The 25,044-nt window shown below is 45.3% G+C and overlaps 1 protein-coding gene across 3 annotated transcripts in view; it reads left to right on the forward strand.

The window, feature by feature from the left end:
* Positions 1–25,044, forward strand: part of SLF1 (SMC5/6 complex localization factor 1) — a 177,352-nt gene that overhangs the window by 101,461 nt on the left and 50,847 nt on the right. For 2 of the 3 annotated variants that reach the window (XM_085874631.1, XM_085874630.1), the window contains exons 4-5: positions 12,234–12,465; positions 23,010–23,172. In XM_085874631.1, the coding sequence (XP_085730757.1) occupies positions 12,234–12,465; positions 23,010–23,172 (395 nt within the window). Of the gene's footprint in view, positions 1–6; positions 135–12,233; positions 12,466–23,009; positions 23,173–25,044 lie in introns of all 3 variants that reach the window. The other variant, XM_085874632.1, reaches the window with a different exon arrangement.

Genomic DNA, 25,044 nt, shown 5'->3' on the forward strand with positions numbered 1-25,044 from the left:
CTCCAGGAGTTCTGTACCCCATTGGTGTCCTGAGTCCCTTGTACATCCATGCCCAACGGAGTGAGGTCGGACATGTGTTGTTGGTGGGAAATGGTTCAAGTACAGAATGTCAAGGAAGGAAAGAACATGAACTTGTGCGTACTCACATTCTCAATGCATATCTATCCACATGAAAAAGAGGTACAGTACTGTCGGATCCTGCTATTTGTGGATTCGCTTTTCGCAGTTGATAAAATGCGACAGACTTCTACATTCTTGGCCCTGTGCTTCGCATTTTTCCCACCTTTTTGTGCATGTATTCATGGGTTTTTTTGCGTGTGTATTCGTGGTTTTTCATGGGCGTATTTCTGTATTTTTTCATGGGATTTTTGATTTTCCTTTATGAATCATGCACCGCAGAGAACCTATTCCCCTTTTTCCCAATGAAACAATGCCACAACATTTGCGAAATCGACATTTGCAGCATTTTCCAGGAACGTATCCCTCGCGAATAGCAGGATCAGACAGTATTCTTAATCGTTGAACAATACTAAGATGCAACTAGCTTTAAACCTGCGTGAATGTGCTTTATCCTTCCCAGGGGTCAGAACCGTCACACAACTCCTACCTCTCCATTCAGCCTCTCTGGAGGCAGTTTCCATCTTCTGCCATTCCTCTCCATTCCAGCGCTCAGTCCCACTTAATTATAGACAACTCTCCTTACTCTGATCCTGTTTTAGTGTACAATCAAATTCCTACAATTTCGAAAAAATAAAAAAAACAATGCATTGTGTAACTACGGCTACACATCCTTTCTTAAACAATACTTATACTCTACATTCGGATTCTGTACATATGGGGAAAAGGGTGACTTGACTAGGTGGGCACTCTTTAGTGCTCTTTTAGAGTCAAGAGTTTTTATGCTGCCCCCCCCCCCACACTGCTTATGCCTGGTGTTGGCTTAATGGTTAGGTTGGTGGGCTTTGGATCCTGGGGTCCTAAGTTCAAATCCCCGCTCAACTGTTGAATTAATACCAGGTGGGGTTAACTCAGCCTGTCATTCTTCCGAGGTCGGCAAAATGAGTGCCAGCATGCTGGTATAATGTGTTGGGAGTGGCGACCCATCCAGGATTATGCTCAATAGCCAAGGAGACTGCTTAAGCAGCAACAACACTCTGTACAGAGTACGGTCCCAATCTCCTCCTCCTCCTCCTCCTACTGCCTGCCATCGATCCTTCCCCATCAGCCTCCTTGAACTCTTCTGCGAGAAAGGCCTGCACCACTTACTCACTGGGCCCACGTGGCCGCTCATTGCAAGGTGAGTCTTTTTGGCCCATGTGGCTCACATTTGATGAACAAAGATGCCCATTGCTCACTCAACTTGGGAGTCTTTTTGGCCCACATTTATCATAGTTCTTCTCGGCCCTAAAATGGCCCGACAGACCAAAGCAGGTGAGTGGCACAGAAATGTAATGACGTGGAAGGCAAGATTGGAGAAACATGGTTTTGCCAGTAGGCGTCGCTGGCCGGCCTCATGCTGCACTCATATCTGGAGGAAGGAGGGTATTTAGTGACGACAAATCAGGCGGCCAGCTTCGGCTCTACTGAGCCTACCTGCCCCACAAATCCCTCTCACTACTCTATCCTTGCCCCATTAATCCCTCTAACTATTCTTTCTTTGCCTTCTTGCTTCCCTTGTCCCTTATCCTACTGATCCCTCTGACTATTCTGTCCTTCATGGGTCTCTTGAGTCTCTGGCTCTCAGCAGGAAGTTAGGACGTGCATCGAACCTTAGCCAATGATCAACATCCCTTTTGCAGGTACCTGGCTTACTCGTACAGGGCAATTCTAAGTGCTGGTGAAAGTTCAAAAATGTACGGTGTGGAGGAAGAACATTCTAACTAACCGAGCATCTCAACAGAATAACTTTACCATTGCCATTTAACTCCAAATCCTCACACTAAAGTGGTTCTAAGTAACCAATTTCACCCACCATTCCACGTGTTGGCGTCTATCCATTGTGGGCCTGACCCTCTCTTTTTTTTTTCCTTCCATATCTTTGTACGTTTTCATGGGTGGGCGGTGTGGCTTTCCTGGCAGGATCTCCCTGTTATCTTTTACACGGCACCCCGACTGCTGATGTCACCTGTACTTGAGCTGTCTCTCTCTATACCTATTAGGGGGAGGCTTCTCCTGCCTTCCCCCTTTTGGTGCCCTCACTGCCATGTGATGCTCGGGCCCCTCCCCTGGGGTAGCCAGCTCACTCTCGACTAACTCCCCGGCCACTTTGGGCTCTAACTAGCTCCGGCCTTGGTGCGTCCAGCACTGCGATGCCCTTTTACATTTAAACCTTTCTTCAATAAGCTACTCTCCCAGCCCGTCAATTAACTCTTTGCAATAATTTCTGCACTACCTGCACACCAACATGGGCAAAGTATCCTTTCTGAAATCACTGCCTCCCCACTCGCTCCCCTGGATTTTTGTGGTCAGGAATTCTTTCCTTGACATCCATTCCTTCACACCATTTCACTCACCATACATTCGTCCATGAGAGTAAGTATGGTGTCACACCCTACCTATTTCAATCCCTCTCTAGATTATGCATTCCCCGTCATCTATTTACACGATAGCACGTTCCTTTTAACTAACAATGACTAATCTATCAACATACTCTCTAAATGTGACCCATCTCCTAATCTATGCTAGGTCTCCTCTTCCCTCATGTGTGGAGGTACTCACTCTGTCTCCATTACCTGTATGGCCTGAGTGACCCACAGTGGAACTTCGTCATCTTGGTGAGGCCTCATATGGTCCACATAGATGACCCGAGGGAGGGCCCTTGCCACAATTCTGATCTTGTAGACTACATTGCAAATTTGCGACAGGTCGACGTTGGCCTTGTCAAGGTGAAGTGAGCTTTGGGCATCGACCATTCTTCCTCCATGGGTTGAAGAACCATATTCTTGCCCCCGAAGCATACTCGCTTGCCTGGGGGCAACCTGCTTCATCTGCATGCACGCCAAATACCTGTCAGATGGATTTGACTTTGCATGAAGGCATGGACCTGTTCCATGCCTTCCACCAAGTGACGTGCATAACCCTCCACCGGCAGTCCATCGGGGTGTTCTGGAACCGGACCGCACAATCGGTCAACTGGTGATCTTAACTCTCGACCATGCATGAGCAGCACCGGACTACATGTGATGGCTCCATGCTGGGAGGTTATATTGGCCATCAACAAGTACGGGAGATGCTCATCCCAGTCATCCTGACGGGTGGTGGTAGTTGTCACTTTGTTGTAATAAGGTCTTATTAAACCTTTCCACCATCCCATCAAATTGAGGTCTTGAGGGCGTTGTTTCGGTCTTTCAAATTGACAAGTTTGCACACCTCTTTTAGTGATTGACTTTCAAAATTTTGTCTCTGGTTGGTGTGCAGCTCTTCCGGAATCCCATTCCGACATACAAATCCTTCTACGAAGGCCTGTGCCACAACCCCATCTTTGTGGTTGGGAAGCGCATCGGCCTCCGGCCACTTGGTGAAATAGTCCATAACCACGAGGATGTCCTTATTGCTTTGGTGTGTGCAGTGTGGAGGTCCTAAGATGTCCATAGCAACCTTCCCAAGGGGGGCCCCCACCTACTGTAGTTTTAATGGGGCCCTCATGCTCTACGTCGGTCCCTTTTTAGCAGTACAGGCGTCGCATGCTCGACACCAGTCCTGTATATCGCGCCCCACATTGACCCAATAAAACATCTGGTGGCGAGGACTTTAATAGCCATGAAGCTGAGAATGTGCGAGACGATGGTGCAGGGCAAACTGGCGGCGTGGCCGAGAGCGGACAAAGGCGCAGGCAGGATATAGGGAGATGATGCAGAGCGACACTCTGACAGCCCCAATTTGTCTCCATGTCCACGAATAAGTGAAATATGTGGGGAAGAACAAGGGCAGAGAGAGCACCATGTCGTTCTCTTGAAGGTCCAATTCCAACTGCGACTGCCACTCTCAGTCTTTTTCCACAGAGGCCCTGCCCTTCTGCACGGCGGGTCCTCTGGCATTCCCTCGGTACATGGTGGGTCGTCATTGGCTGCCACTTCTGGAGGGCAGTGCCACGTGCTTCGGCATCCCACCCCTCTCCAAGGCTCTACAGCCAACTATACCCTCATGTCCCATAGACACCGACCGAATAGATCATGCTAGGTGGTGTTGAAGAGCAAAGCGCTTCCATTGAGCATTGTTTGTGGCAGGAGGTCCTCACCTGGCCCTGCTAATGAAAAAAAAAAAAAATGACCGTTTTTACAGCCATTTTTCCCTGCTGTGCAGGGGTTTGGCTTTTTTGTGAGGCAATGTTTTATGGCCGGATGCCCTTCCTGACGCCAACCCTGGTCGCCTCTTACGACACACATGGATATGATACACCTATTCTAACCGGGGCATACACCGGGACCAGTACACTGGCACTCATTTCGCCGACCTCGGAAGGATGACAGGCTGAGTCAACCCCCTGGTGTTAATTCAGCAGCCAACGGGGCTTGAACTCAGGACACTGGGATCCCAAGCCGCCACCCTAACCACTAAGCCAACACCAGGCTTGTGGCCCTGCTAATGAGCAAGAGGTTTTTACACATACAATCCTATCCCTAGCTGTGCTGTCTATAAATTGCATACGGTGATTCCTCGGCATTACGTTTAACAAGCCGACTTACTTTGACAGGTACCTGGTATATGGCAATCTCACCAACTTGAACCACACGGTCAATACTAGAATCTTACTACATTCTATCGATTAATCCTCCCCCCTTGCACTTAACACTATTTTACCCATGTGATGATGTTTACACCCCAAAGCACAAACTCTTCCGGATGTTCCAGTTGCCTTATATCGGCAATCATGATGGATGTCTGCATGTTGTGTATTGTCTAAAGAGAGATTCCATCCATCCATCCATTGGGACGATACTCTGTGCAGAGCGTTGGTGCTGCCGAAGCAGTCTCCTTGGCTATTGGGCACAGTCCTGGACGGGTCGCCACTCCGACAGGATACCAGAAAGTTGGCACTCATTTTGCCGACCTCGGAAGGATGGCAGGCAGAGTCAACCCCATCTGGTATTAATTCAACAGCCTAGTGGGATTTGAACTCAGGATCCTCGGATCCCAAGCCCACTACCCTAACCATTAAACCAACACCAGGCATAAAGAGAGATTGATAGGATGTAATCTGATACAAGGGAAGCATTATATAGGAATATGAGGGGATATGATTCATTCATATAAACTGCTGCAATGAATTCACAAAATCAACCCATTTCACGTATTCAACACACTCACCTATCACTCAACTCGTAGGCACTCCTTGAAAGTCTTTGTAGTCAGAAACAGGCTAAATGTGAGGAGCCATTACTTCGATCAGTAATTGAGTCTTTAAACACATGGAACGGTCTCTCTTAGTCTTGTTACTGTCCCCACTGGAGTGGCTTTCAAAAGGAGATTCGATACACACTGTGTAAAAAAAACATTTTGGCTTGTGCTGACACTTTGCATGCTCTATGATGCAACAACACAACCCTTGAACAGACTGGGAGATCTACAGGATTAAATCATATCCTCCTGTACATTTATGACAACAGCGAACCATACAATGACAATTCAAGACACTTTCTATCTTTACTCATAAATTGCTCAACAAAAGTCATCCAAACTCATTCCATATATCGGAAAACTTAGGACCCGAGAAACATGATGAACATCTCAAAGAAGGTGAATTTTTTTTTTATTAAACCTAAAATTGCCCCAAAAAGCACCACAGTTCTGTTGGCCGAGCAAAGCCTGCAGCACTAATCGAGAACAATGCCACTTTAAAAAATATTTACAAAAGTCTACATTCTAACCTCACAATATTTGGAACACAGGCATCATCCCAACTGATGGGAAGTGGCCTTTTTGTCCCTCTCTAGAAAGGGTTACTCTATACTCTATATACTCTCAGGTTACTCGATGTGCTTGGTGTTGGCTTAATGGTTGGAGTGGTGGGCTTGGGATCCTTGGGTCTTGAGTTCAAATCCCGCTCAGCTGTTGAATTAATACCAGGTGGGGTTCACTCGGCCTGTCATCCTTCCATGATCGACAAAATGAGTGCCAGCATGCTGGTATACTGTGTCGGAGTGGCGACCCATCCAGGATTGTGCCCAATAGCCAAGGAGACTGCTTAAGCAGCACCAACGCTCTGCACAGAGTATGGACCCAATCTCTCTCCTCTCTAGAAAGGGAAGGGTGATCGCCAGGACTGCAACAACTACTGAGGGGTGACGCTGCTCTCAGTGTGGGGCAAGGTCTTTGCTCGGATAATTCTTCTTGGGGTTCGCCACCATCTGATTGAGCACCAGCGCCCAGAGCAGTCAGGCTTTACACCAAAGAGGTCAACAATTGACCGTATCCTTACTCTTTGGGTCATCACCAAATGCAGACGAGAGTTTCAGCACGGGCTGCTTGCAGCCTGCATTGATCTCTGCAAAGCATTTGATTCAGTGAATCGGGATGCCCTCTGGAGAATTCTTCATCTTTGTGGGATGCCACCATAACTGATCAATCTGACGTCTGAACTCTACTCTGGTACTGAGAGTGCTATGAGATGTGGTGATACCATCTCTAACTTATTTCCAGTTGTTAATGGAGTTTGTAAGGGGTGTGTACTCGCCCTCACACCTTTCAGCACTTGTATGGATTGGATTATGGAGAGGTGTTGGAGAGATTAAGTTGTGGTGCATCGTTTGGGAATGTCAAGACTCTGAAGGGACTCTGAATTGCGGAGACTCTGCATAACCTTTTGGGGGCCCTCGGGGTGCTGTATGATGAGTCGGAGCCGCTGGGATTACGGGTTTCCTGGGACAAAACTAAGATCCAGGCTTTCATTGACATCTTGGAAGCTGCTATCTTGTCTGTACCTGCGTGTGGTGAAGATGTTGAGGTCAAGGAGAGATTCACTTACCTTGGCAGTGATATTCATGTCTCTGCTGGCTGTGAGCCAGAGGTGAATCGACATCAGGGTCGGACCTGGGGCATCACGGATTCACTGGATCATGGGGCGCTGCGCTCTCGGTACCTGTGCAGGAGGATGAAAGTCCAAGTCTTCAGGTCCTTGGTGCTTCCAGTCTTGCTCTATGGATGTGGGACTTGGACTCTGACCAGCGATCTGAGATGGAGACATTTCCTTTGGTACCAGGTCTCTTCGGATAATCCTTAGCTCTCGTTGGTCAGACCTTGCATCCAACGAGCGGTTGCTGAGACTCAAATGAGATTTGTTACCTGCTTAGTCTGTGAGCAGCAGCTGCGGCTGTACGGACTCATTTTCCTGACGCTGATCCTGCTCACCAAATTTTCTCAGCGAGGGAGCCTCGTGAGTGGAGGAGGCCAATAGGCCGACCACGTGCTTCGTGGTTGCAGCAGGTTGATCGGCATCTCAAGGAGACGGGGATGGGCCATGCATCTTCCTTGGGGATGGCCAGATGGAGGCCCTTGGAGTACTGGTGGAAAGTGGATGTAGCAACGCGCTGTTCCGGTGCATGCTCCCATACCTGACCTGACATTCTACTGTTCATGACCTCTCTTTTCATGTTACGACTGTGACTCCAAACATTGTATGTTTAACGAACACATCTCCTACAGGATGTTTCTGATTCCACCGTGTTTTTCCCAGGCCATTCTCTGTTCTGCTTTGGCAGGCCCCTCTCCCACTCCAAATATCATGTTGCTGTGTATGTCAAGAGCTTGTTCATTGTCCATTTCCCTCCAAGCCCATTGGAATACCACTGGCTGTGTGTACCTCTCCACAACCGCCTCATGCTTGTCTGTGTAGTAGGATATCTCCACATACACTTCTTTCCTTCAATATGGATCAACTCACAACCATACATTACAGCTCATTGTTCCTCATTTGCAATGAATTTCACTGTCACCATACCAGCTGGCTGGGTGTCAACTCTGCAATAACCAGCTATGATATTGCAGAAAAGGCCTTCTGTGACTCTGGGTCTGACCCAACCTGTAAAATTCCCAACCTGAATTTCTGCAACTGGTACGTCCTTGCTCTTTGACCTCGTGTTGACGAACTTTTCATCCAATCTCTTTTGCTCCTCTTCTGCCCCTCTTGGCTCTGCTGACAACTTTTTTTTGGCAAAGCGCATATTTCTCTGGTTATTGTAAAGGAGCAATCTCAACGATGCAGAATATGGTTGCGTGCCAACTCGCAAGGATTGAAATTCCCTCTCTCTCCAAAGGATTGCTTCCTCGTCCCCAGAGCACATGATATATTGATTTTGCCTGAGAGTACTTTCACAAAGCCTGCTTTCTCTCATATACTGCTGTATCCCATCACACCTGCAGCAAGCCTATCCATCCTCTTGGCCCTGCTACACTAAATCCTATGGACAAGCGGTTACATTCGAGCAGCTTGCTTTCTCAGCATGGAACGCTAACCCGACTGAGGACAACTTTAATTCATTCCGTAGTGCTCATGACAAGTGCATGTCCATCCCAAGGCATTCCAGAAAATCCCATCTTGCATCATCTTGAACTCTCCATCCTGTCTCCTTTATACAAGTCATAATGGCACATTAACTCTGTCTCTGGTGTATGCTCCCCCTCCATCCCCTCCTTTACCGAGATAAGGCAGAATGTCTAAACTCTGTGCTTGCCTCTAAAGCTTGTGTACCCAACCCATCTTACACCTTCACACCCATTGTCTACTGGACTTTGTATCCTTCTCACCTGAGAAGGTAGTGAAAGTTTTGTCCAACCTTGACCCTGTTTTGATGGCCTGTTCTCCAAATTTTGAGAATAGGGCCACCTATTAGCATCAGTGACCCTGTTCTCAAATCCTGCTCTGCCATTCTTGCTTCCCTTTTGTGTCCCCAAGTCAGACTGTCCTTTGACTGCCTCCAATTTTTTTTGCATATGTACTGCTAAAGTGAGTAATGGCTGCTTCCCATCAGCTTGGAAGTCAGAAAACATCACTACTATCCACAAGAAGGGTGGAAAAACAAATCCAATCAACTACAGATCAGTGAAGTTTCTTCCAATTACAAGCAAAGTCATGAAATCCATTGCCACTGATGTTGTCTTTCCAGGCCTCAAACAACTTGATCTACAACCATCAGTTTGGATTCTGTCCTGGTTACTCATTGTTGGACATCGTTCTGCTCCTCTCTCAACAATAGTCGGAGGCCCTAAATCTCAATAGGTCAGGACCATCTCTTTGGACATATCTCGGGCATTCAACACTTCCAGTATTCTACTTTGCGTGCTAAGCTCTCTGCCTGTGGCATACAAGTCCACCTTCCTTCACCTTCATTCCTTACTTCCTCCACTCATACCATCAATATCTTGCTTTCCATTGAACCGCAAGTGGGCATCCCGTCTGCTGGCATCAGTTGGTGTCCTTTGCAAAGAGTAAGTGAGCTGTCGCCAGCACCCTGGCCAAATTCCAAATTTCTGCCCTAACTGAGAAAGGACATTGCATCAGTGGCATAGCCGTGCCCTCAGCCAACACTCATGACATCGTGCTCAACAACAATGCCCCTACCCCACAGCTTTGTGCTCCATATGGAAAAAGAATAAGAAGAAGGAACCCTTTCCTCTCCTCTCTCTCAGTGGAGGCTGTTCGCCTTGAGGCAGTGTGGTGGGGCCAGTCTTGTTCCTCATCTATATAATTGACCTCTCCAATACTCTGGAAAACCCTCTCTTCCTTGCAGTTGACTCTACTCTTTGTCTGTCATGCAGTACTCCACCCCCTGCTAAGCAGACATCTGCTGCGTCGCTCTTGGCTGATCTGGAATTGATTAGATGCTGGTCTCGTATGTCAATTGGAATTGCTGGTCTGATAAACGGAACATGTCCTTCCATCCTGGAAAATCTCAGTCTCCTCATGTTGCTCCAAAAGTATCATAAAATTAAGCTACCTATCTATTTCTATTGGCAGCCACTGAAAAAGGTTCAGTCTCTTGAACTTCTTGGTCTTACCAGTAGCATATCGATGAAAATGACGGTCAGGGCGAGATCTCAAATTTCTGCCTTTTCATATGGCCATTGGCCTACTAAGCATGCAGACATGGTTGTTAGGACTGTATTGTTCACCTCGCCCTTGTCTTCGGTGAGACAAACTCATCCATCACAGCTTTGACATCAATTGACTCAGATCGTTCATGCTCAATGGAGAGGCTAGATTACTGAGCTGAGAGTGGCTCATTGTGGATCTGAGATAGGTCTTAACCAGTTTCAGTTTGGTGAAGCTCCTCTCACATGCTCAAAGGCTCACAAACATGGTGAGAAATGTTCTCATAATAATGAGAGGGTTAAGGAAAGATTTCTTGAATCCCCACTTCACAGCATATTTAAGGATTTAATTGTCTTCCAGTCTATCTTTTCCTTCCCAGTGGTTTCCTCAGACATTTTGCTGTGTTGACTTAGGCGATGGTTCTCCCTCTGTAGCTCGCTGGCGATGATAATGTCGTACGTCTCCTTGAGATGGTGGATTTTCACGGCAATGTTGTTGTCGTTGCATGGGTCCATCAGATAACTGAATGACATGACAAACCCAAATTTGATGTTAATGTCACTGATCTGATGGGTGCATCGGGTCGTTTCCTTGTGTAGCCGAGCTTTTTATCCAAGATTGTGTGTCCAAGATTTAATGCCGTTTGATCGCATCTTGCAATGAGAGACCTGTGTTCATGGTGTCTGTCCCTCTCTTCTTCTTCCTTATCCGCCGCTTTGTAGAGATTCACATTTGCTTGCAAAAATTGGCGGCCTTGATTTTCACCATCTCTGCGATGTTATCCCGCTTATCTTGGGAAAATTAAACAAGGGCCCCGAACTTGGCAGCAGAGGTATCTCACCCGAGCCTCGCTGTTTGGAGAATGTCTTGCATGTCATTAATCTCAGTTGGCACCGACTTCCAAAAGAATATGTATTTTGTGAAAATGTAGCTGATCATGCTATTCACCAAAATAGCTGCATCTGACCGTGTGTCCTGCATCTCGGTATTAGTATCACAAAGCTGCTCCAGGGCTTCAGATATTTCATACAGGTAGGATCATACAGTGTCAATTGCATTGTGCTTAGAACTCCATCAATTCTCACAAACTTGCTTCACCATCTCCCCTTGGATGAACTGATTGAAGATTTTCCACCGGTGAGTTGAGACAGAGAAAAACTGGTAAAGTTGCTCGACTGGCCTGAAAAAAGTCACAGCCTACTGTATACTGTAGTTTACATCAAACGATTTTTCCATGCAACAAATTTGCCGCCCCCCCCCCCAAAAATGCTACTCGGGGCAGCTGCTCCGTTCACCCCTCACCCTCTCCCCCCCCCCACCCGCTAGCTACACCAATGGGTCTCACTGTCATCCATGTCCTCTCCTGGTTCAACCACAAAGCAAACCTCTGGCTTCCAAGATCAGCGTCAGACTGAGTATCTTCCATTGATCCAAGTCGTTCATTTGAAAATCAGAGCTCTTCACAGTCGACAAAGCCCTCATCCATAGCACAATGTAGTACTGCTGGCCTATATGAGCTGGCACTGCAGCATCACATCTGTCTCCTGGATTCTCTGGAATCTAATGCTCTAAACGCTCATGGAATCCCCTGCAACAATGCCAAAGCGCAAGGCATGTTGGGATCATGGTCTCGTTTTTTGTTGTTTAACCATCTATTCTCCAATATTGTTTCCTCTGCTCTCTCAGTCTCTGACCCTCCGAAACAACTCCAGGATGCATGCATTCTTCCAGTAACCCCCTCTGGTTAAACTTCCAAAATCCAGGCTCACTGCCCACCTCAACTCCTTCGTTCCTCACTTCTCCCGTCTGTGGAACCGCATTAAAGAGGCTCAGGCTGTTCGTTCCCACTCGGCTCTCCAGTGCCTCAAGCAGGCAGTGCACTCACCCCCCCTCCCCATCCTGACTCATAATCTTTATTTCTTCCATTAACCCTTCCTCACCCAAGCACCACACTGTTTATTCTTGTTCCTCCATGAACTTTGCTCTGCAGAGAAAAAAATGCAACATTTTATGAATTGTATTCTCACTTGTTTTGAGGTATGTGTGTGTGCTTTTCTATGCATTTGTCGTTGTGTGTTACAAGGCCTTTTGTTGATCAACACTCAAGTTCATGCTCGGTTTCATTCTGTGTATATACCTAATACAGCAAAATACCAACAGGCTTTTGAATATCGTTTGATTCATAATTTATTCCTTGTTATTCTAGGGATATGGGTTTTGCAAAAAGATTACATCCTGGAGAGTGCACAGATTGGGCACTGGCTAAATGAAGAGAACTTTGAATGGTTATGTGAGCCTGGAGGTGTCTCAGAATCTGCAAGCCACCATGAGGTGTCTCATCTGTGGAGGAAGCATATTGCTACTCAAGGAGGCAGAGGTGCCTTCTTTGGCTGGAAAGTCGTGCTGGAACAGTTTGTGGATGAGCAGCTCTACTGGAGGTGTGTGATGGGTGTATGTTTCTGAAACTGCTGTTCCATTTTCTTTTATAACATTATTCCTGCTCTTGTTGCCTCCATAATCGACTCTACAAAATGGAATCTTAATTTATTCTCTCATCCCTCCCACCTCCTCTTCTTTTTTGTGTGTTTTTTACTTTGGCCTGTTTGGCCTCCCCATCTGAATCCATGGCTCATGATGGGATTCCAAGTTCAAATCCGATGTACTGTATTTATTTGTCCATTATGTATACGAATGTTATTTTAATTCATGTTCAAGTACAGTCAAGATTCCTACTTTTGATTTATGCTGTTTTCCTACTGTTGATCTTATGTGGCTTGTCTGACATAAGACATACCCCCCTTCCCTCTCCCCAAACTCATTTATTGCTAACTGGGTCTTGTGTAATGACTTGTATCTCTAATAAGTGGGCTCGTAGTATTCTTGAGGTACACACACTCCTCTCTGAGCCATCAAGCCTGGATTCAATTCCTGACTCAGCTATAAACTGTCAGCCCAGTGTTTCACAGGCAGGGTGATTCATGAATGTGTCTGCCATCCCTTGGATGGATGTTAAACGGGTGTCCCATCTGCCAGCATTTATTTGTTGGTGAATGTTGAAGATCCCATGGTGTCCTTCATGAAGAGTCGGCAAGTTATCGCCGGGACCATGAACAAATTACAAATTTCTGCCCTGACGATTCAAACGTCAGGCCTGGCCAGCCGGTTCTCGTAGGCTCAGGCCAAGCTCCCCCTGGTTGACCCCATAAAGTGGGAAAATAATGGCTATTAAAGAGAAAGAGGAAGAAGTATCTCGATGAATATCTTTTTTTTTTATTCCAGTATCACTTGTAGTCAACCAATAGTATTTTATCTTGAATTTATGGATCCTGAAAGATTACTTAATTAATTTTAATTTATTCATTGTTTACCTTCCTGAGTTATCACCATGCATTATTTCAAACCACTTTCATGAGTGCGGTAATGAGATGAAGCAGCTTTGTCATAACAGGGCCCTTAATACAAATTGCTTTTTTGTGAGCATCAGACATTGACATAAAATAGCTGCAGAAACAGTGAATGATAAACCAGTGACATAAAGCAGTGGAAATCTACATTGTTGACATAAAATGGCAGAAAACAACAAAGTAAATTGTTTGCATATATATATATATATATATATATATATATATATATATATATATATATATATATATATATATGCACAAAATCTGGTATTGTTGATTTCATGTTTGTAAAATGATTATGATTTATTTGCTTTGATATTCTTTTTGTGATTATTTAGCAATTCTTTTTTTCAACAAGGACTGCGATGTGCAAGGAATTTCGACACAAGAGAAGGCCATTTGGCCCAGCATATCTGTGCTTTATCAACACCACATTCATTAAATCGATCTTGATTTTATATTTATGTGAAAGTATATCTATTTTATTTCATTGTAAGGGAAGGAGGAAGTAGTAAGGAGTCGAACAGTGGGGTAGGCACAGGGACATCGCAAGGGTTCTGTATTTTGGGTGGTCGCAAGACTACCGTTATTCTCAGGTTTTCCGTCTGTCTGTTTGTTTGTTTGTAATAGACAGCTCTGGAGGCCAGAGGAGTCAACCGATTTTGATGAAACTTGACTGGTAGGTTCATACCAGGATCAAGTTGTATGCTTTTGAGTGCCGTTGCTATGGACGCCACCATTGCCTAGCAACAGGACTTTGAAATTTTTGAAAACATCCGAAAAAATTTTGATATATTTTTTTCCTTAAAATCAAAAATCGGCTTCCGCGCTTTTATGCGCACTATAATCAACCTGTTTGTCAAAAAATTTCAGCCCGATCCGTCAAAAACTGTATGACTAGCATGCAATTATATAGCGACCACCCATGTTGTCTTCCGGCTTGTCTTTGTTAATACCTACCAGTCCTGCCTAGTTTCATATAGCCCATTGTCCCCAATGCTTCTAGGCACCAATCTAACTCCAGTTCAAACCTATACTGTTTTTGCTGCCATGACCTTTCCAGGTAGATCATTCCACACATTAACTACTCTGAATGAAAGACCACTGCCTTACTCTCATCCTAACTCTACTCTTCACTCCAAGACTGTGGCCTCTGATCCCATTATTGTCCATTCTGCTGAAAATGTCTTCTGCATTTATTTTGTCTATCCACTTTATTATCTTGAACATCTCTCACAGATCCTCTCATAATCGCCTCCTTTCGACAGTCCAATGTCCTGTCTTCTTTAGCCATTCCTCATAGCTTAGTCTTGCTCACCCTGGAATAGATATAATTCCTATACAATGAACCCTCTCTAATGACAGCCATGAACTTCCTTAGATGTGGCGACCAAAACCGTACACTATATTTGATTGGAGGATTCAATAAATTCCTCTTTCTGTAGATTCATGTGCACAATCCACAAAACAAATCCCTTTATCCTAAATTTCTGCAGAAAATATTTAAGGTGAGGCCTCAAGAGGATTTTTAACTTGATTTAATTAATTGGCATAATTTCCCAATTCACTCGCTGCTTAGTTGCTTCAATCAAAATAAAGAGTGGTTTAAATTTCACCTCGACTTTGTTGATCACGAAAACTAACATCATGATTAATAGAATCAACACTCTCAACCCTTCTGAGCTAATGTGGCAAACGCAAACTCTTGGTCCATTTAAAATGATATCCTCAACTCATTCGGTGTTTGCATTTTTATTTGATGTGGTCACCTCTGTCGCACATTTAATAGAGTTCCCTTACAAGGAACATCATTGCAGGAGGAGGCCATTAGGCACATTAGAGCCTGCGCTCATCTTGCCAAATTATTGTTACTTGTCCATAATCTGTACATTCAAATGCTGAGCATCCAGCAAGGCAGCAGGATGTGACATTTTTAAAGTCTTTGGTAAATCTCGAGGGGGGGGGCGTCGAACCGCCGACCTCCCAGACTCAGTGCGGACACTCTAACCATTACACCACTGAGTCTAATAACGAGTTCTCTTACATTTTACAAGAAACTTTAACACAGGAGGAGGCCATTAGGCCCATCAAGCCTTTTGGCTATGGTTGTTTGTCCATACTCTGTCCTTTTAAAATGCTGATCATCCAACGAGCTGTTAGCATTTTTTTTTTAATCTTTGATATGACTCGGCCGGGGTTCGAACTGCCAACCTCCCAGTCTCAGAATGGATGAATCAGACCATTACACCACAGCACAGTTTCACATTTGTTTTCCAATCCTGTCTTTGGATTCTTCACCTTTACAGGAACTCCTTGGTATCCATCTGCTTGGATTGGACATCCAGTCAAACTTCAACTAGGAAAACTACATCTCGAGTATACCTAAAATAGCCTCTCAGCAGCTTTGATGCTTATTTCATGCTCGGAGATACCATCCTCTATCTACTATGCTTTTTCTCGACAAGGCCACTCTATGCCCTGTCAAGGAGTATTGTTGCCATATTTGGGCTCGTGTTCTGGCCTGTTCCCTATTTCTGCTTGACACAATCCAGTGATGTGCTGCCAATCATCCTTGGAACTGAACCTCTTTCAGTCCACTGCTCTGTTGTTTTTTTGAGCCTATTCTATAAATGTTTTCATTGAATATGCTCTGAGGGTTTGTTGCACCTGAGCATACTTTTAGTCACTCCACACGATTGGCAGTTTCTTCCCATCTATACATTGTATCTGCCATGAGGACTAAGACAATGAGGTACTCTTCTAATTTCTTTCCCTGTACTGAATCACTTTGGAATTCTTTACCTTCATCCTGCTTCCCCCTCAATCCAAACCTACCTCAGTTTAAGAGGAATGAAAATAGATTTATTCTTTCTATTTAATATCAATACTTTCCCTTGTGTAGCCCCCACCTTGAGTGGCCTTTGGTTTTGTGGCAGGTGAAATTCCATAAAAAAACATGGTTCATTCTACATACTTTCACATCCAAATAAATATGAATGCTCCATTATATTTATTTATGATTTGCTCCATTCACTTATGGTTGTCCTTGTCAGGCAATCATCTCTATAATGTGCAGATAACCATCTGTAAATTCCAAATAGTTTGATGTTTTGGTTAACCAGAAATGTCATAATTATTTGCTGTTCCACCCTATTTGTTAACTCAACTGCTGTCATCTCGATTTTCTGCATACGCATTAAAGTTGGCAAGATTATTGTGGTTTTGGTTCGATAACGATGAAAATAGATTCCTTCAAAAATATTTATCTCGACGAATTACTCTGCCTTTTACAACCCCAAAATAAGTAGTACAGTAAACCCTTAAATATAGTGGTGGTTACATTCCTGGAAAATGCTGTTATAGTTAAAACCGCAATATATAAAACCAAGGGCCAATGTGAAAAGGGGGGTTCAGTTCCTGGGCTTCGAGAAAGTAAGAGGAAGATCGATGCAGCTAAAAATTAACACATACAATTGAAACAAGTAAAAATGACATAAAATGTCATAGCCCCCATTGTTTTAGTAATTATGCAGCATGGCGTTAAAGGGCTAGCCCATATTTATGTACAACTGAAATTGCCGCCGGTCGACCAGTCGGCCATCTTTGATCAGATTGCAAAATAAAGTGAGGGGCATGTGTACGCTTCCATGTACTGTGCTTGTGCCAAATTTGAAAAGAATCGGACCATGCATGTCTGAGAAATGGTTGGTCAAGTCAGGTCAGGTATGAGAGCATGTGCCAGAACAGCGCGTCGCTGCGTCCACTTTCCGCCGGTACTCTAGGGGCCTCCGTCTGGCCATCCCCCAGGCAGATGCCTGGTCCATCCCAATTTCCTTGAGATGCCGATCAACCTGCTGCAACCACGAGGCAAGTGGTCGGCCCATTGGCCTCCTCCACTCACGAGACTCCCTCGCTGAGAGAATCTGGTGAGCAGGATCAGCATCAGGAAAATGAGTCCATACAGCCGCAGCTGACGCTCACGCACTAACAATGCAGGTAACAAATCTCATTTAAGTCTCTCTCAGCAACCGCTCATTTGACACAAAGTCTGACCAGCGATAGCCAAGGATTCTCCGAAGAGACCTGGTACCAAAGGAATTAAGTCTCCGTCTCAGATCCCTGGTCAGATCCCTCAGACCACCCTCCGCTCTAACTCCAGTCACCCGAGGGATGGGCTTGGATGAACGCAATGTGCAAATTCCCTGTAAGCAGGACGAGAATCACTTCACCACAGGTGATGCTCTACCCCCCTCACAGATTCCATGTCCACCCTTAGCGCACGTACAGTTTTATGCCTCAGCGCCCTGAACAACTCAGTTCTGCCATTCAGCCCGGCCCTGCGACTCTGAAGGCACTCCACAACTCTTCAGGATCTCTCAAAGCACCCAGACCCCCAAAATCTCCACTCAGCTTGTTCGCAAACTCCTCAGCTACCCTCCCATCCTTGAGCTTGCCAACATACAGCCTAGGCTGTGAGGGTACCATCCTCCTGGATTTAAGCTGCAACTTAAGAGTTGCTACAACAAGCCGGTGGTCAGTATTGAGGAACTGAGAACTCTGGTAGACCCTGCAGTTCTGAATCATCCTCCAGCGACCATCAACGAGCACATGGTCAATCTCCTTTGCCACACTGCCAGCGTTGGAATACCAAGTCCAGCGATGAGCTTGTGGGCACTGAAACCATGAACCGGCCACCCTAAGTCCATGACTTCTTGCAAACTCAGGAACTTAGTGCAATTCAGGTTCACAGTTCCAGACCCATGGGGACCAACACACGTCTCATAACCATCCCTATCAGTTCCAGTCGATGCATTGAAATCCCCCAAGACTAGAAGTGTATCTCGCCTGGGGTACTGATCAACCACAGACTCGAGTGTGGCATAGCATGCGTCCTTCATGGTGAGATCACTCGCTTCAGTCGGAGCATGTACGGAGACCAGGGAAATGACACCTAAGGAGTGACAAATCCTTCGTCTCATAATACGCTCGTTGACCGGTGTTCCCTCAATTATTATTGGAGTCAGCTTATTAGACACAGCTACAGCAACTCCTTTGGCATGGTAACCATCAGAGCGACCAGACCAATAGTAGGTGTAGCCACCCGCCATGATCTCACCACAATCTGGTCTCTGAACCTCAGAGAGTGCTGCAATACCGATGTCCAAACGCTTGAGCTCCGATAACAGAGACAGGTGATCATCCTCTCTTAGGGATCGGACATTCCAAGCACCCACCTGAAGGGACCACCTCAGGTTAATCCAAGGAGACTGCCGTCTGGTGGACGACACCTCAGCACCACTCCGACACACTCTCCCGCAATCTGACCTGAGAATGTTACCCAGTGGTTTCCCTCCTGTCATCAAAGATTGTGGGTCCCGAAGGCTTTGCCCCAACCATCATCCGGTGAGCTGCCCTGCGAAGGGAAGCTGCACAGGAAGTACTCCCACGGAGTTGGTTTTCAGATTTTTTTTTTTATGCTTAGAGAATGTTTTGTGGAATTCAGGGTTTTACGGTGGCCGGAGTGCAAAAGCTGCCACCAGCCTCCTTATAAGAAGTAACCCAGCTGCAGAAGGACGTCCGCAGGCACAGTTGGGCACTCAATATGGATGGCCGTTGGCTCACAAGGAGCTCCTCCGCCCTTTGACAGGTTTTGTTTTTAATCTTTCTGAGTGTCCATATCCAAACACCCTCCTCACCAGAAACCTGCTGGGGGAGCCGGTTTAGTCGCCGACAACCCGACCATGGAACAGGTTGGTACAGGTTTACATGATACCTGTAGCCAGTCACAGATCTGATCTGGCCTGACCTGACCTGACAATATGTGTATGCCTCCATGTACTGTGCTTGTGCCAAATTTGAACAGAATCGGACCATGCATGTCTGAGAAATGGTTGAGGACAGATTTAAGTAACAAAATGGCCAACATTTGGCGATCTTGCATCTGATCTCGAAAAAAAAACGACGTTCATATGTCAGCCATCATTCTTTATCTGGGTGCCAAGTATGAACAACATCGGTAAATGCATGTCCGAGAAATGGTTCAAGACGTGTTCCACATCGGCATTTTTTTTTTTACAATGAAAATGGCTACCAGTCAGCCTTATTGAATCTGATCTCGAAAAAAAGTGGCGTGCATATGTAATCCATCGTTCATTATCCGTGTGCCAAGTTTGAACAACATCTGTGAATGCTTGTCCGAGAAATGGTTTCGGACGTGTTTGACACTGGGTTTTTTTAAACTAAAATGGCTGCCACTCGGCCATCTTGGATCTGCTGTTGAAAAATAAATGACGTGCATATGTATACCATCATGTGTTGTCCTTGTGTCAAGTACGAATAAAATTGGTCCGTACATGTCCGATATATGATTGCGCATGCACACACGCACGCACATGAAAATCAAGACCAAATCCATAAGCCTCCGTTTCGGACAAAGTCCATCTGGGGCTAATAAACATGTAAAATAAATATAAAGTATGTTGGCATTGAAATAAACATGTAAATAAAATAAATGCAGTTTAAAATAAAGAAAAACACAAGACTTTTTGCCTTTTTAATTCATACCAAATCAGAGAGGTGATTTTTACATAACATTGAGTTGTCTGAGGGTAAAAATATTGCATACTCTGCAGTAAATATAAAACACAAGACCTAGCTCAGGATGATGATGCTGTTGGAGGGAGGAGGGGTGGATATGGGGGGATGTGGGAGAGAGGGGTTAGAAAGATATGGATGGAAAACTTGTGACTGCTGGTGGATCATCATCGGGCGAATTGGTTGAGGCACTGCTGGTGGTTGTCACGGTGGTGGTGCTATTGTTGTGGGCCGGGGTTTGGTGGCGAGGACGACCGCTAGATGGAGCAGTTAGACCATCTCCCACCGAACACCGGAATGGAAGGTCGTCACCCCAGATAACTCCGGAGTCGACGGGTCGCTTAAAGGACCGTGGACGCCAATATTTTGACCGCGTGGCGTAGGGTTAATTGTCTCGATCTCCAATATACCTAAATAACCACGCAGTCTAGCTACCGGGGAAACCACACCCTCGGCCGACTTTGTCCGAAAAGAGTCGCTGTTACTGACTCGGATCCAGCGTAACCGAGCGGAAGTTACCAAAGCCGCGCTGGACCAAATGAACGATTTACGACACCGACGGCCTCGCTAATTCTCAATACACACCATGCTGGGTCAATGGGAGAAAGCACAGAATACGAAGTGGTACATTTAACAGGGGTTTATTACAATAATCGGGAGGGAGACACAGAGCAGAGTTATCCAAATATGCAGGCAATTTACAATGAGCGAAAAGCACTTAACAATTCTACTTAACAGCTTGGTGCCACACACTCTCACACACACACACACCCAAAGAAATGGTGGCCCTTCAGCTCAGGAGGGAAGGCGAGCTGAGGGCATGAGCCTACTTTTGCACCTGTCCGCCTCGTGTGGTCTGGTCGAGACGAGCTGGTTTGGGGGGGGGGACGACTCGAGCCCACACCTCTGTCGCCGCACGAAGCACCAGGGACCAGGAACGACACAACGGATGCCAGCCAGCACGAGAACGCCAGCAGGCAAGACGAGGCTTCTTCTCCTTTCTCGATGGCTCATCACCTACTCTTATCCTTCCCCTCCCCCGCGGGTCGAGGGAACCGCTCTGAAGGACTCGCCTCCGGATTGGACGAGGGGTTGTCGGGCGACTAGTGGCCGCCCCTCATTGGTCGGGCCGAACACTCCATCTGGCTAAGGCGGAGCCAGCCCTAAGGTGATGAGCTTCCTGATCGGACAAGGGGTGGTCTGGTGGGAGGGGGCAACGACCACCCTCCCCCTTGCATGTCTGAGAACCCAGACGGAACAACCAGAGGAGCACCCTATTCTCCATCCACCCTTGTAGCAGGGAGGGGCGATCTCGGGTTGGCTGTCGGGCCGGCCGCCGTCGATTGGACGAGCTCATGGTGGGCGGAGGGAACCTCACCCCTGTACGTGACACGCTGCACGTGGGCGATGGATGGCGATGGTGCGAAAACGAAGGATGATTGAAGATGTAAAAAACCTGACTATAAAAGTAACTCGTAGCGCACATGTAATTAACCCATTAGACAGAAGGACAGGGCCCTGACTATAAACACATACTTATCGAAATAACTGAACTGCGGGGGCTGCTGTCTGTTTGTGTGCAAATGGCCTCCAGATTCGTAACACTATCACCCCTTGTAAAAAAACCTTGTGATGGTGGATTGCTTTGATTTAATTTGCAGGTCCCTGTCAGTCAATTAAGGGGGTTTTTCATCCTTTCAATATGAGGATCACGGGACTGGACTGACCCCTCTTCGCTTTGCGGAGCGCTGCCAGAAGTGTTAACGGTGTGCAAGAAATAACAAAAGGCTCGTGGTGCAAAATAATCATGCGAGCTGATGCAAATGATGACTCATCTCTGCTCAAACACCGTAATTGGTCGAAACGAAGTCCCACGTTACCTCAATCGGAACAAAGTAAGTTGCCTGCGATTAGTCAAAACCTGTGATATTTGAGGGTTTACTATATTTGAATCCATGGAAAACTTCTCATTTGTAATCCTTGTTGGTGTTATTTCTTTTAATTGGCGATACATTTTGCCTGAGAGACGTACTTATGGAAGAAAGAAATTGTGGGCAGAGGTTCCTTGAGAGCCACCAACATTAAATGATTGATGTAATTTTTCAAGATGGGGAAAGCCAAACAAACAGACAGAACATGGCCATGTGGCACGCTCATGTCGCAGGCTCACCACGTCATGTCAGACGGAAGGTGAGTGGCACGCAACAGTTTGTATCAGCAGGCACAGAGCAATCATCTTGAAGTGTCCATTAGATGGGTATATAACCTTTTCTGACCATGTTTTTTTGGCTGTAACGCAAAGCTTGTGCTGCCAAACTCACAGGTGCTGGTGATGAGCAAATGCTAAAAAATAATAGTAATTAAATCAGTGTAAGCTCAGACAGAGGGAAAACATTGGGAAAACCTTCCCTCTATGTGACTGAGCTGAAAAATTATATTGACTTGAATCCCTTGTAAAGAAAAACAACACGTGGCAGTAAAGAATCTCTGAGTGATCCTGGCTGTTGCTTGATGCTCTCATGCTCAATGCCATGCTCCATTTGTTTGTTCTATTGAATTTGACAGCCTTAAATATTTGCACCAAATGCATGCCACCAGCTGAAGAGTTCAGTTGTAGGATGAATCAGAAGAAATATGCTGTTACGCCCTCACCCCCAATCCCTTTGCCCAGTTTATTTCCTGAAGCAGCTTGATGCAATGTGGTAGTCCTGCATTCTCAAGATTCTACGTTTGTAACTTCCGACCATGGTATTTCCATTGCCATCAATCAAAATTCACTGCAGTTATTCCAACAGCTTGTAATGGGCCATTTCTGTTACTCATATGCTCAGTGGCCTCCTCTTCTTGCTATTGGTTTTCATATTAATTTCTTTCACAGGTACATTGCCATTTATTTTAATCTTGTGCTAATGCTTACCTTTGTTTCAGTTATGCCTCGAAGCATAAACTTATATAACTATATATTTGTGATGTTCCCACTTCAGACTTCTCAGGATATTACTGGCTGGACAAGCCAAGATTTACCCCAAAATTCCATCAGACAAGGATGTGACGTTTGTCATTCGGATGGACAAGCGTACCTTCTCTCCGTCTGTGGAAGGATTGCCGTGTGTAACAGCCACATACATAGGAAAGCACTTATTGAAGGTGTGTTTTTTGCCACTTGTTGAAGGTGTGTTTTTGCAACAATTAAACAATTATTTTCTGTGCTCTCAGGGGTCAAGAACTTGATTTAATGATGTTTGTAAACTTGGTGGGTTTCTACGTTTTTCCTCACTTTTCCTGTTGTGATAAAAAGGGAGACACAGCTTTAAAATCCTAAAATTTTAAATGACGATCAATATATATTGGGGAGGAGGAACAGTGTGATGTTGCAACTCATGATGTAGTTTCCTTATCCATATTGTGAAAACTCACTTTTGCAAAGTTTTTGAACCTTTGATGGATGCAGTCATCTCGTACCAAATATTCCATTCTGTAGCACCTTTCACTTTTAATTCAGTTTGACACGTTGTTTATTTTTATTTATTTATTCAAAGGACGTTTCTATATGGATGGCAACACTATATAGTGCAGCTTGGTGACAGGATGGAAGATTAGTTTGCGTAACGACCTGGAAGCTTCATATCACGAGTGTATTAAGTATAACACATGGCCTTGTACAGAAGTGATAATACATAAACTCACCAGAAGATAGAGATGGTATATAGTGGTGAATGTGGCTGTAGTATGAAAGAAACGGTATAGTTGGGGACATAGGTCATCACAGATGCCCCGTAAGTAATTTCATTGCATTGAATCGCCAGATCAAAGGAAGGATCAGGCACCAAAATGTCATTAGAATATATGAAATGGCTGTTTGGTTTTCTTACTTAACCCTCATACGGTGCAAGTATATATACAGCTGTTTAGTGTCGGCTGGGCCCAAACGGTTGGGAGAAGCTATTGGTGTGTGTGTGTGTGTGTGTGTGTGTGTGTGTGTGTGTGTGTGTGTGTGTGTGTGTGTGTGTGTGTGTGTGTGTGTGTGTGTGTGTGTGTGTGTGTGTGTGTGTGTGTGTGTGTGTGTGTGTGCGTGCGCGCGCATGTGCGCGCGCGCGCGTGCCTCTGTGCAGATCTGTTGTAAAATGTATACCCTGGTGAGGCTTTGCATTGTTAAATGTGCAGTCGTGTTATATTTGACTTAATTTTGTAACAGATGGAAATGCATTTGATCAAAAGAAGGACTTGTTTTCCTTGCTGGATGAGAGGGTATTGCATTTGGGTCCATTTTTACTTGTCAAAAATTTTTTTTTTGCCAAGTTAGTCTGTAGCGTTTGTTTGTCTGTCTGTTTGTCACATGATTTTTGGCCACAGTTTTCAAGCAATGATTCTGATTTTTTTTTGTGTGTGTAGGGGACCAGACAAGGACAGCAACGCTTAATTTAGGTGAAGATCCGAATCCGGATCTGGGAATTTTTTAAAGTGATTCTTCCCCATTGAGAGATGGGGCCAAAAACAACACACAGCAAATGTCTCAAAAGGTTATGGATTGATTCACACGAAACTTGGTAGACAGATTGGGAGTGCGATCGGAAGAATTGATTCAATTCTGGTGAAAATCTGCTTCGAGATCTGGATATGACAATTATTTAATTTTTATGTGATTCTTCACCACTGAGTGATGGGGCCAAAAACTATGTATCGCATGAGATGTCAAAAAGTTGTGGATGACTTATGACAAATTGAGGTGGATGAGTTGGTTAAGGTGACAAGAACAAGCCGATTCGATTATGGTTATCGTCTGGATTCAGATCCCGACCTATCAGTGTGATTCAAAATTTAAACTGTTCAGCCTGCTGGAGGTATGTGCTCCACAGAGTGCCATTTCTTTTCGCCAAGTGTCACTCCATGAGAGATTGTTTTTCTGTCTGTTTGTCGCACGATTTTTGGCCACAGTTTTCAAGCAATCGTTTTGAAATTTTTTTGTGTGTCAACTGGTTAAGATTGGTTTTTTGGGGTTTTTTGGTTAAGGTTCCAATC

The sequence above is a fragment of the Eptatretus burgeri genome, chromosome 3 (genome assembly GCF_056783735.1).
Source record: "Eptatretus burgeri isolate ZD-2024b chromosome 3, Ebu_testis_v1, whole genome shotgun sequence".
Taxonomy (NCBI): Eukaryota; Metazoa; Chordata; class Myxini; order Myxiniformes; family Myxinidae; genus Eptatretus; species Eptatretus burgeri.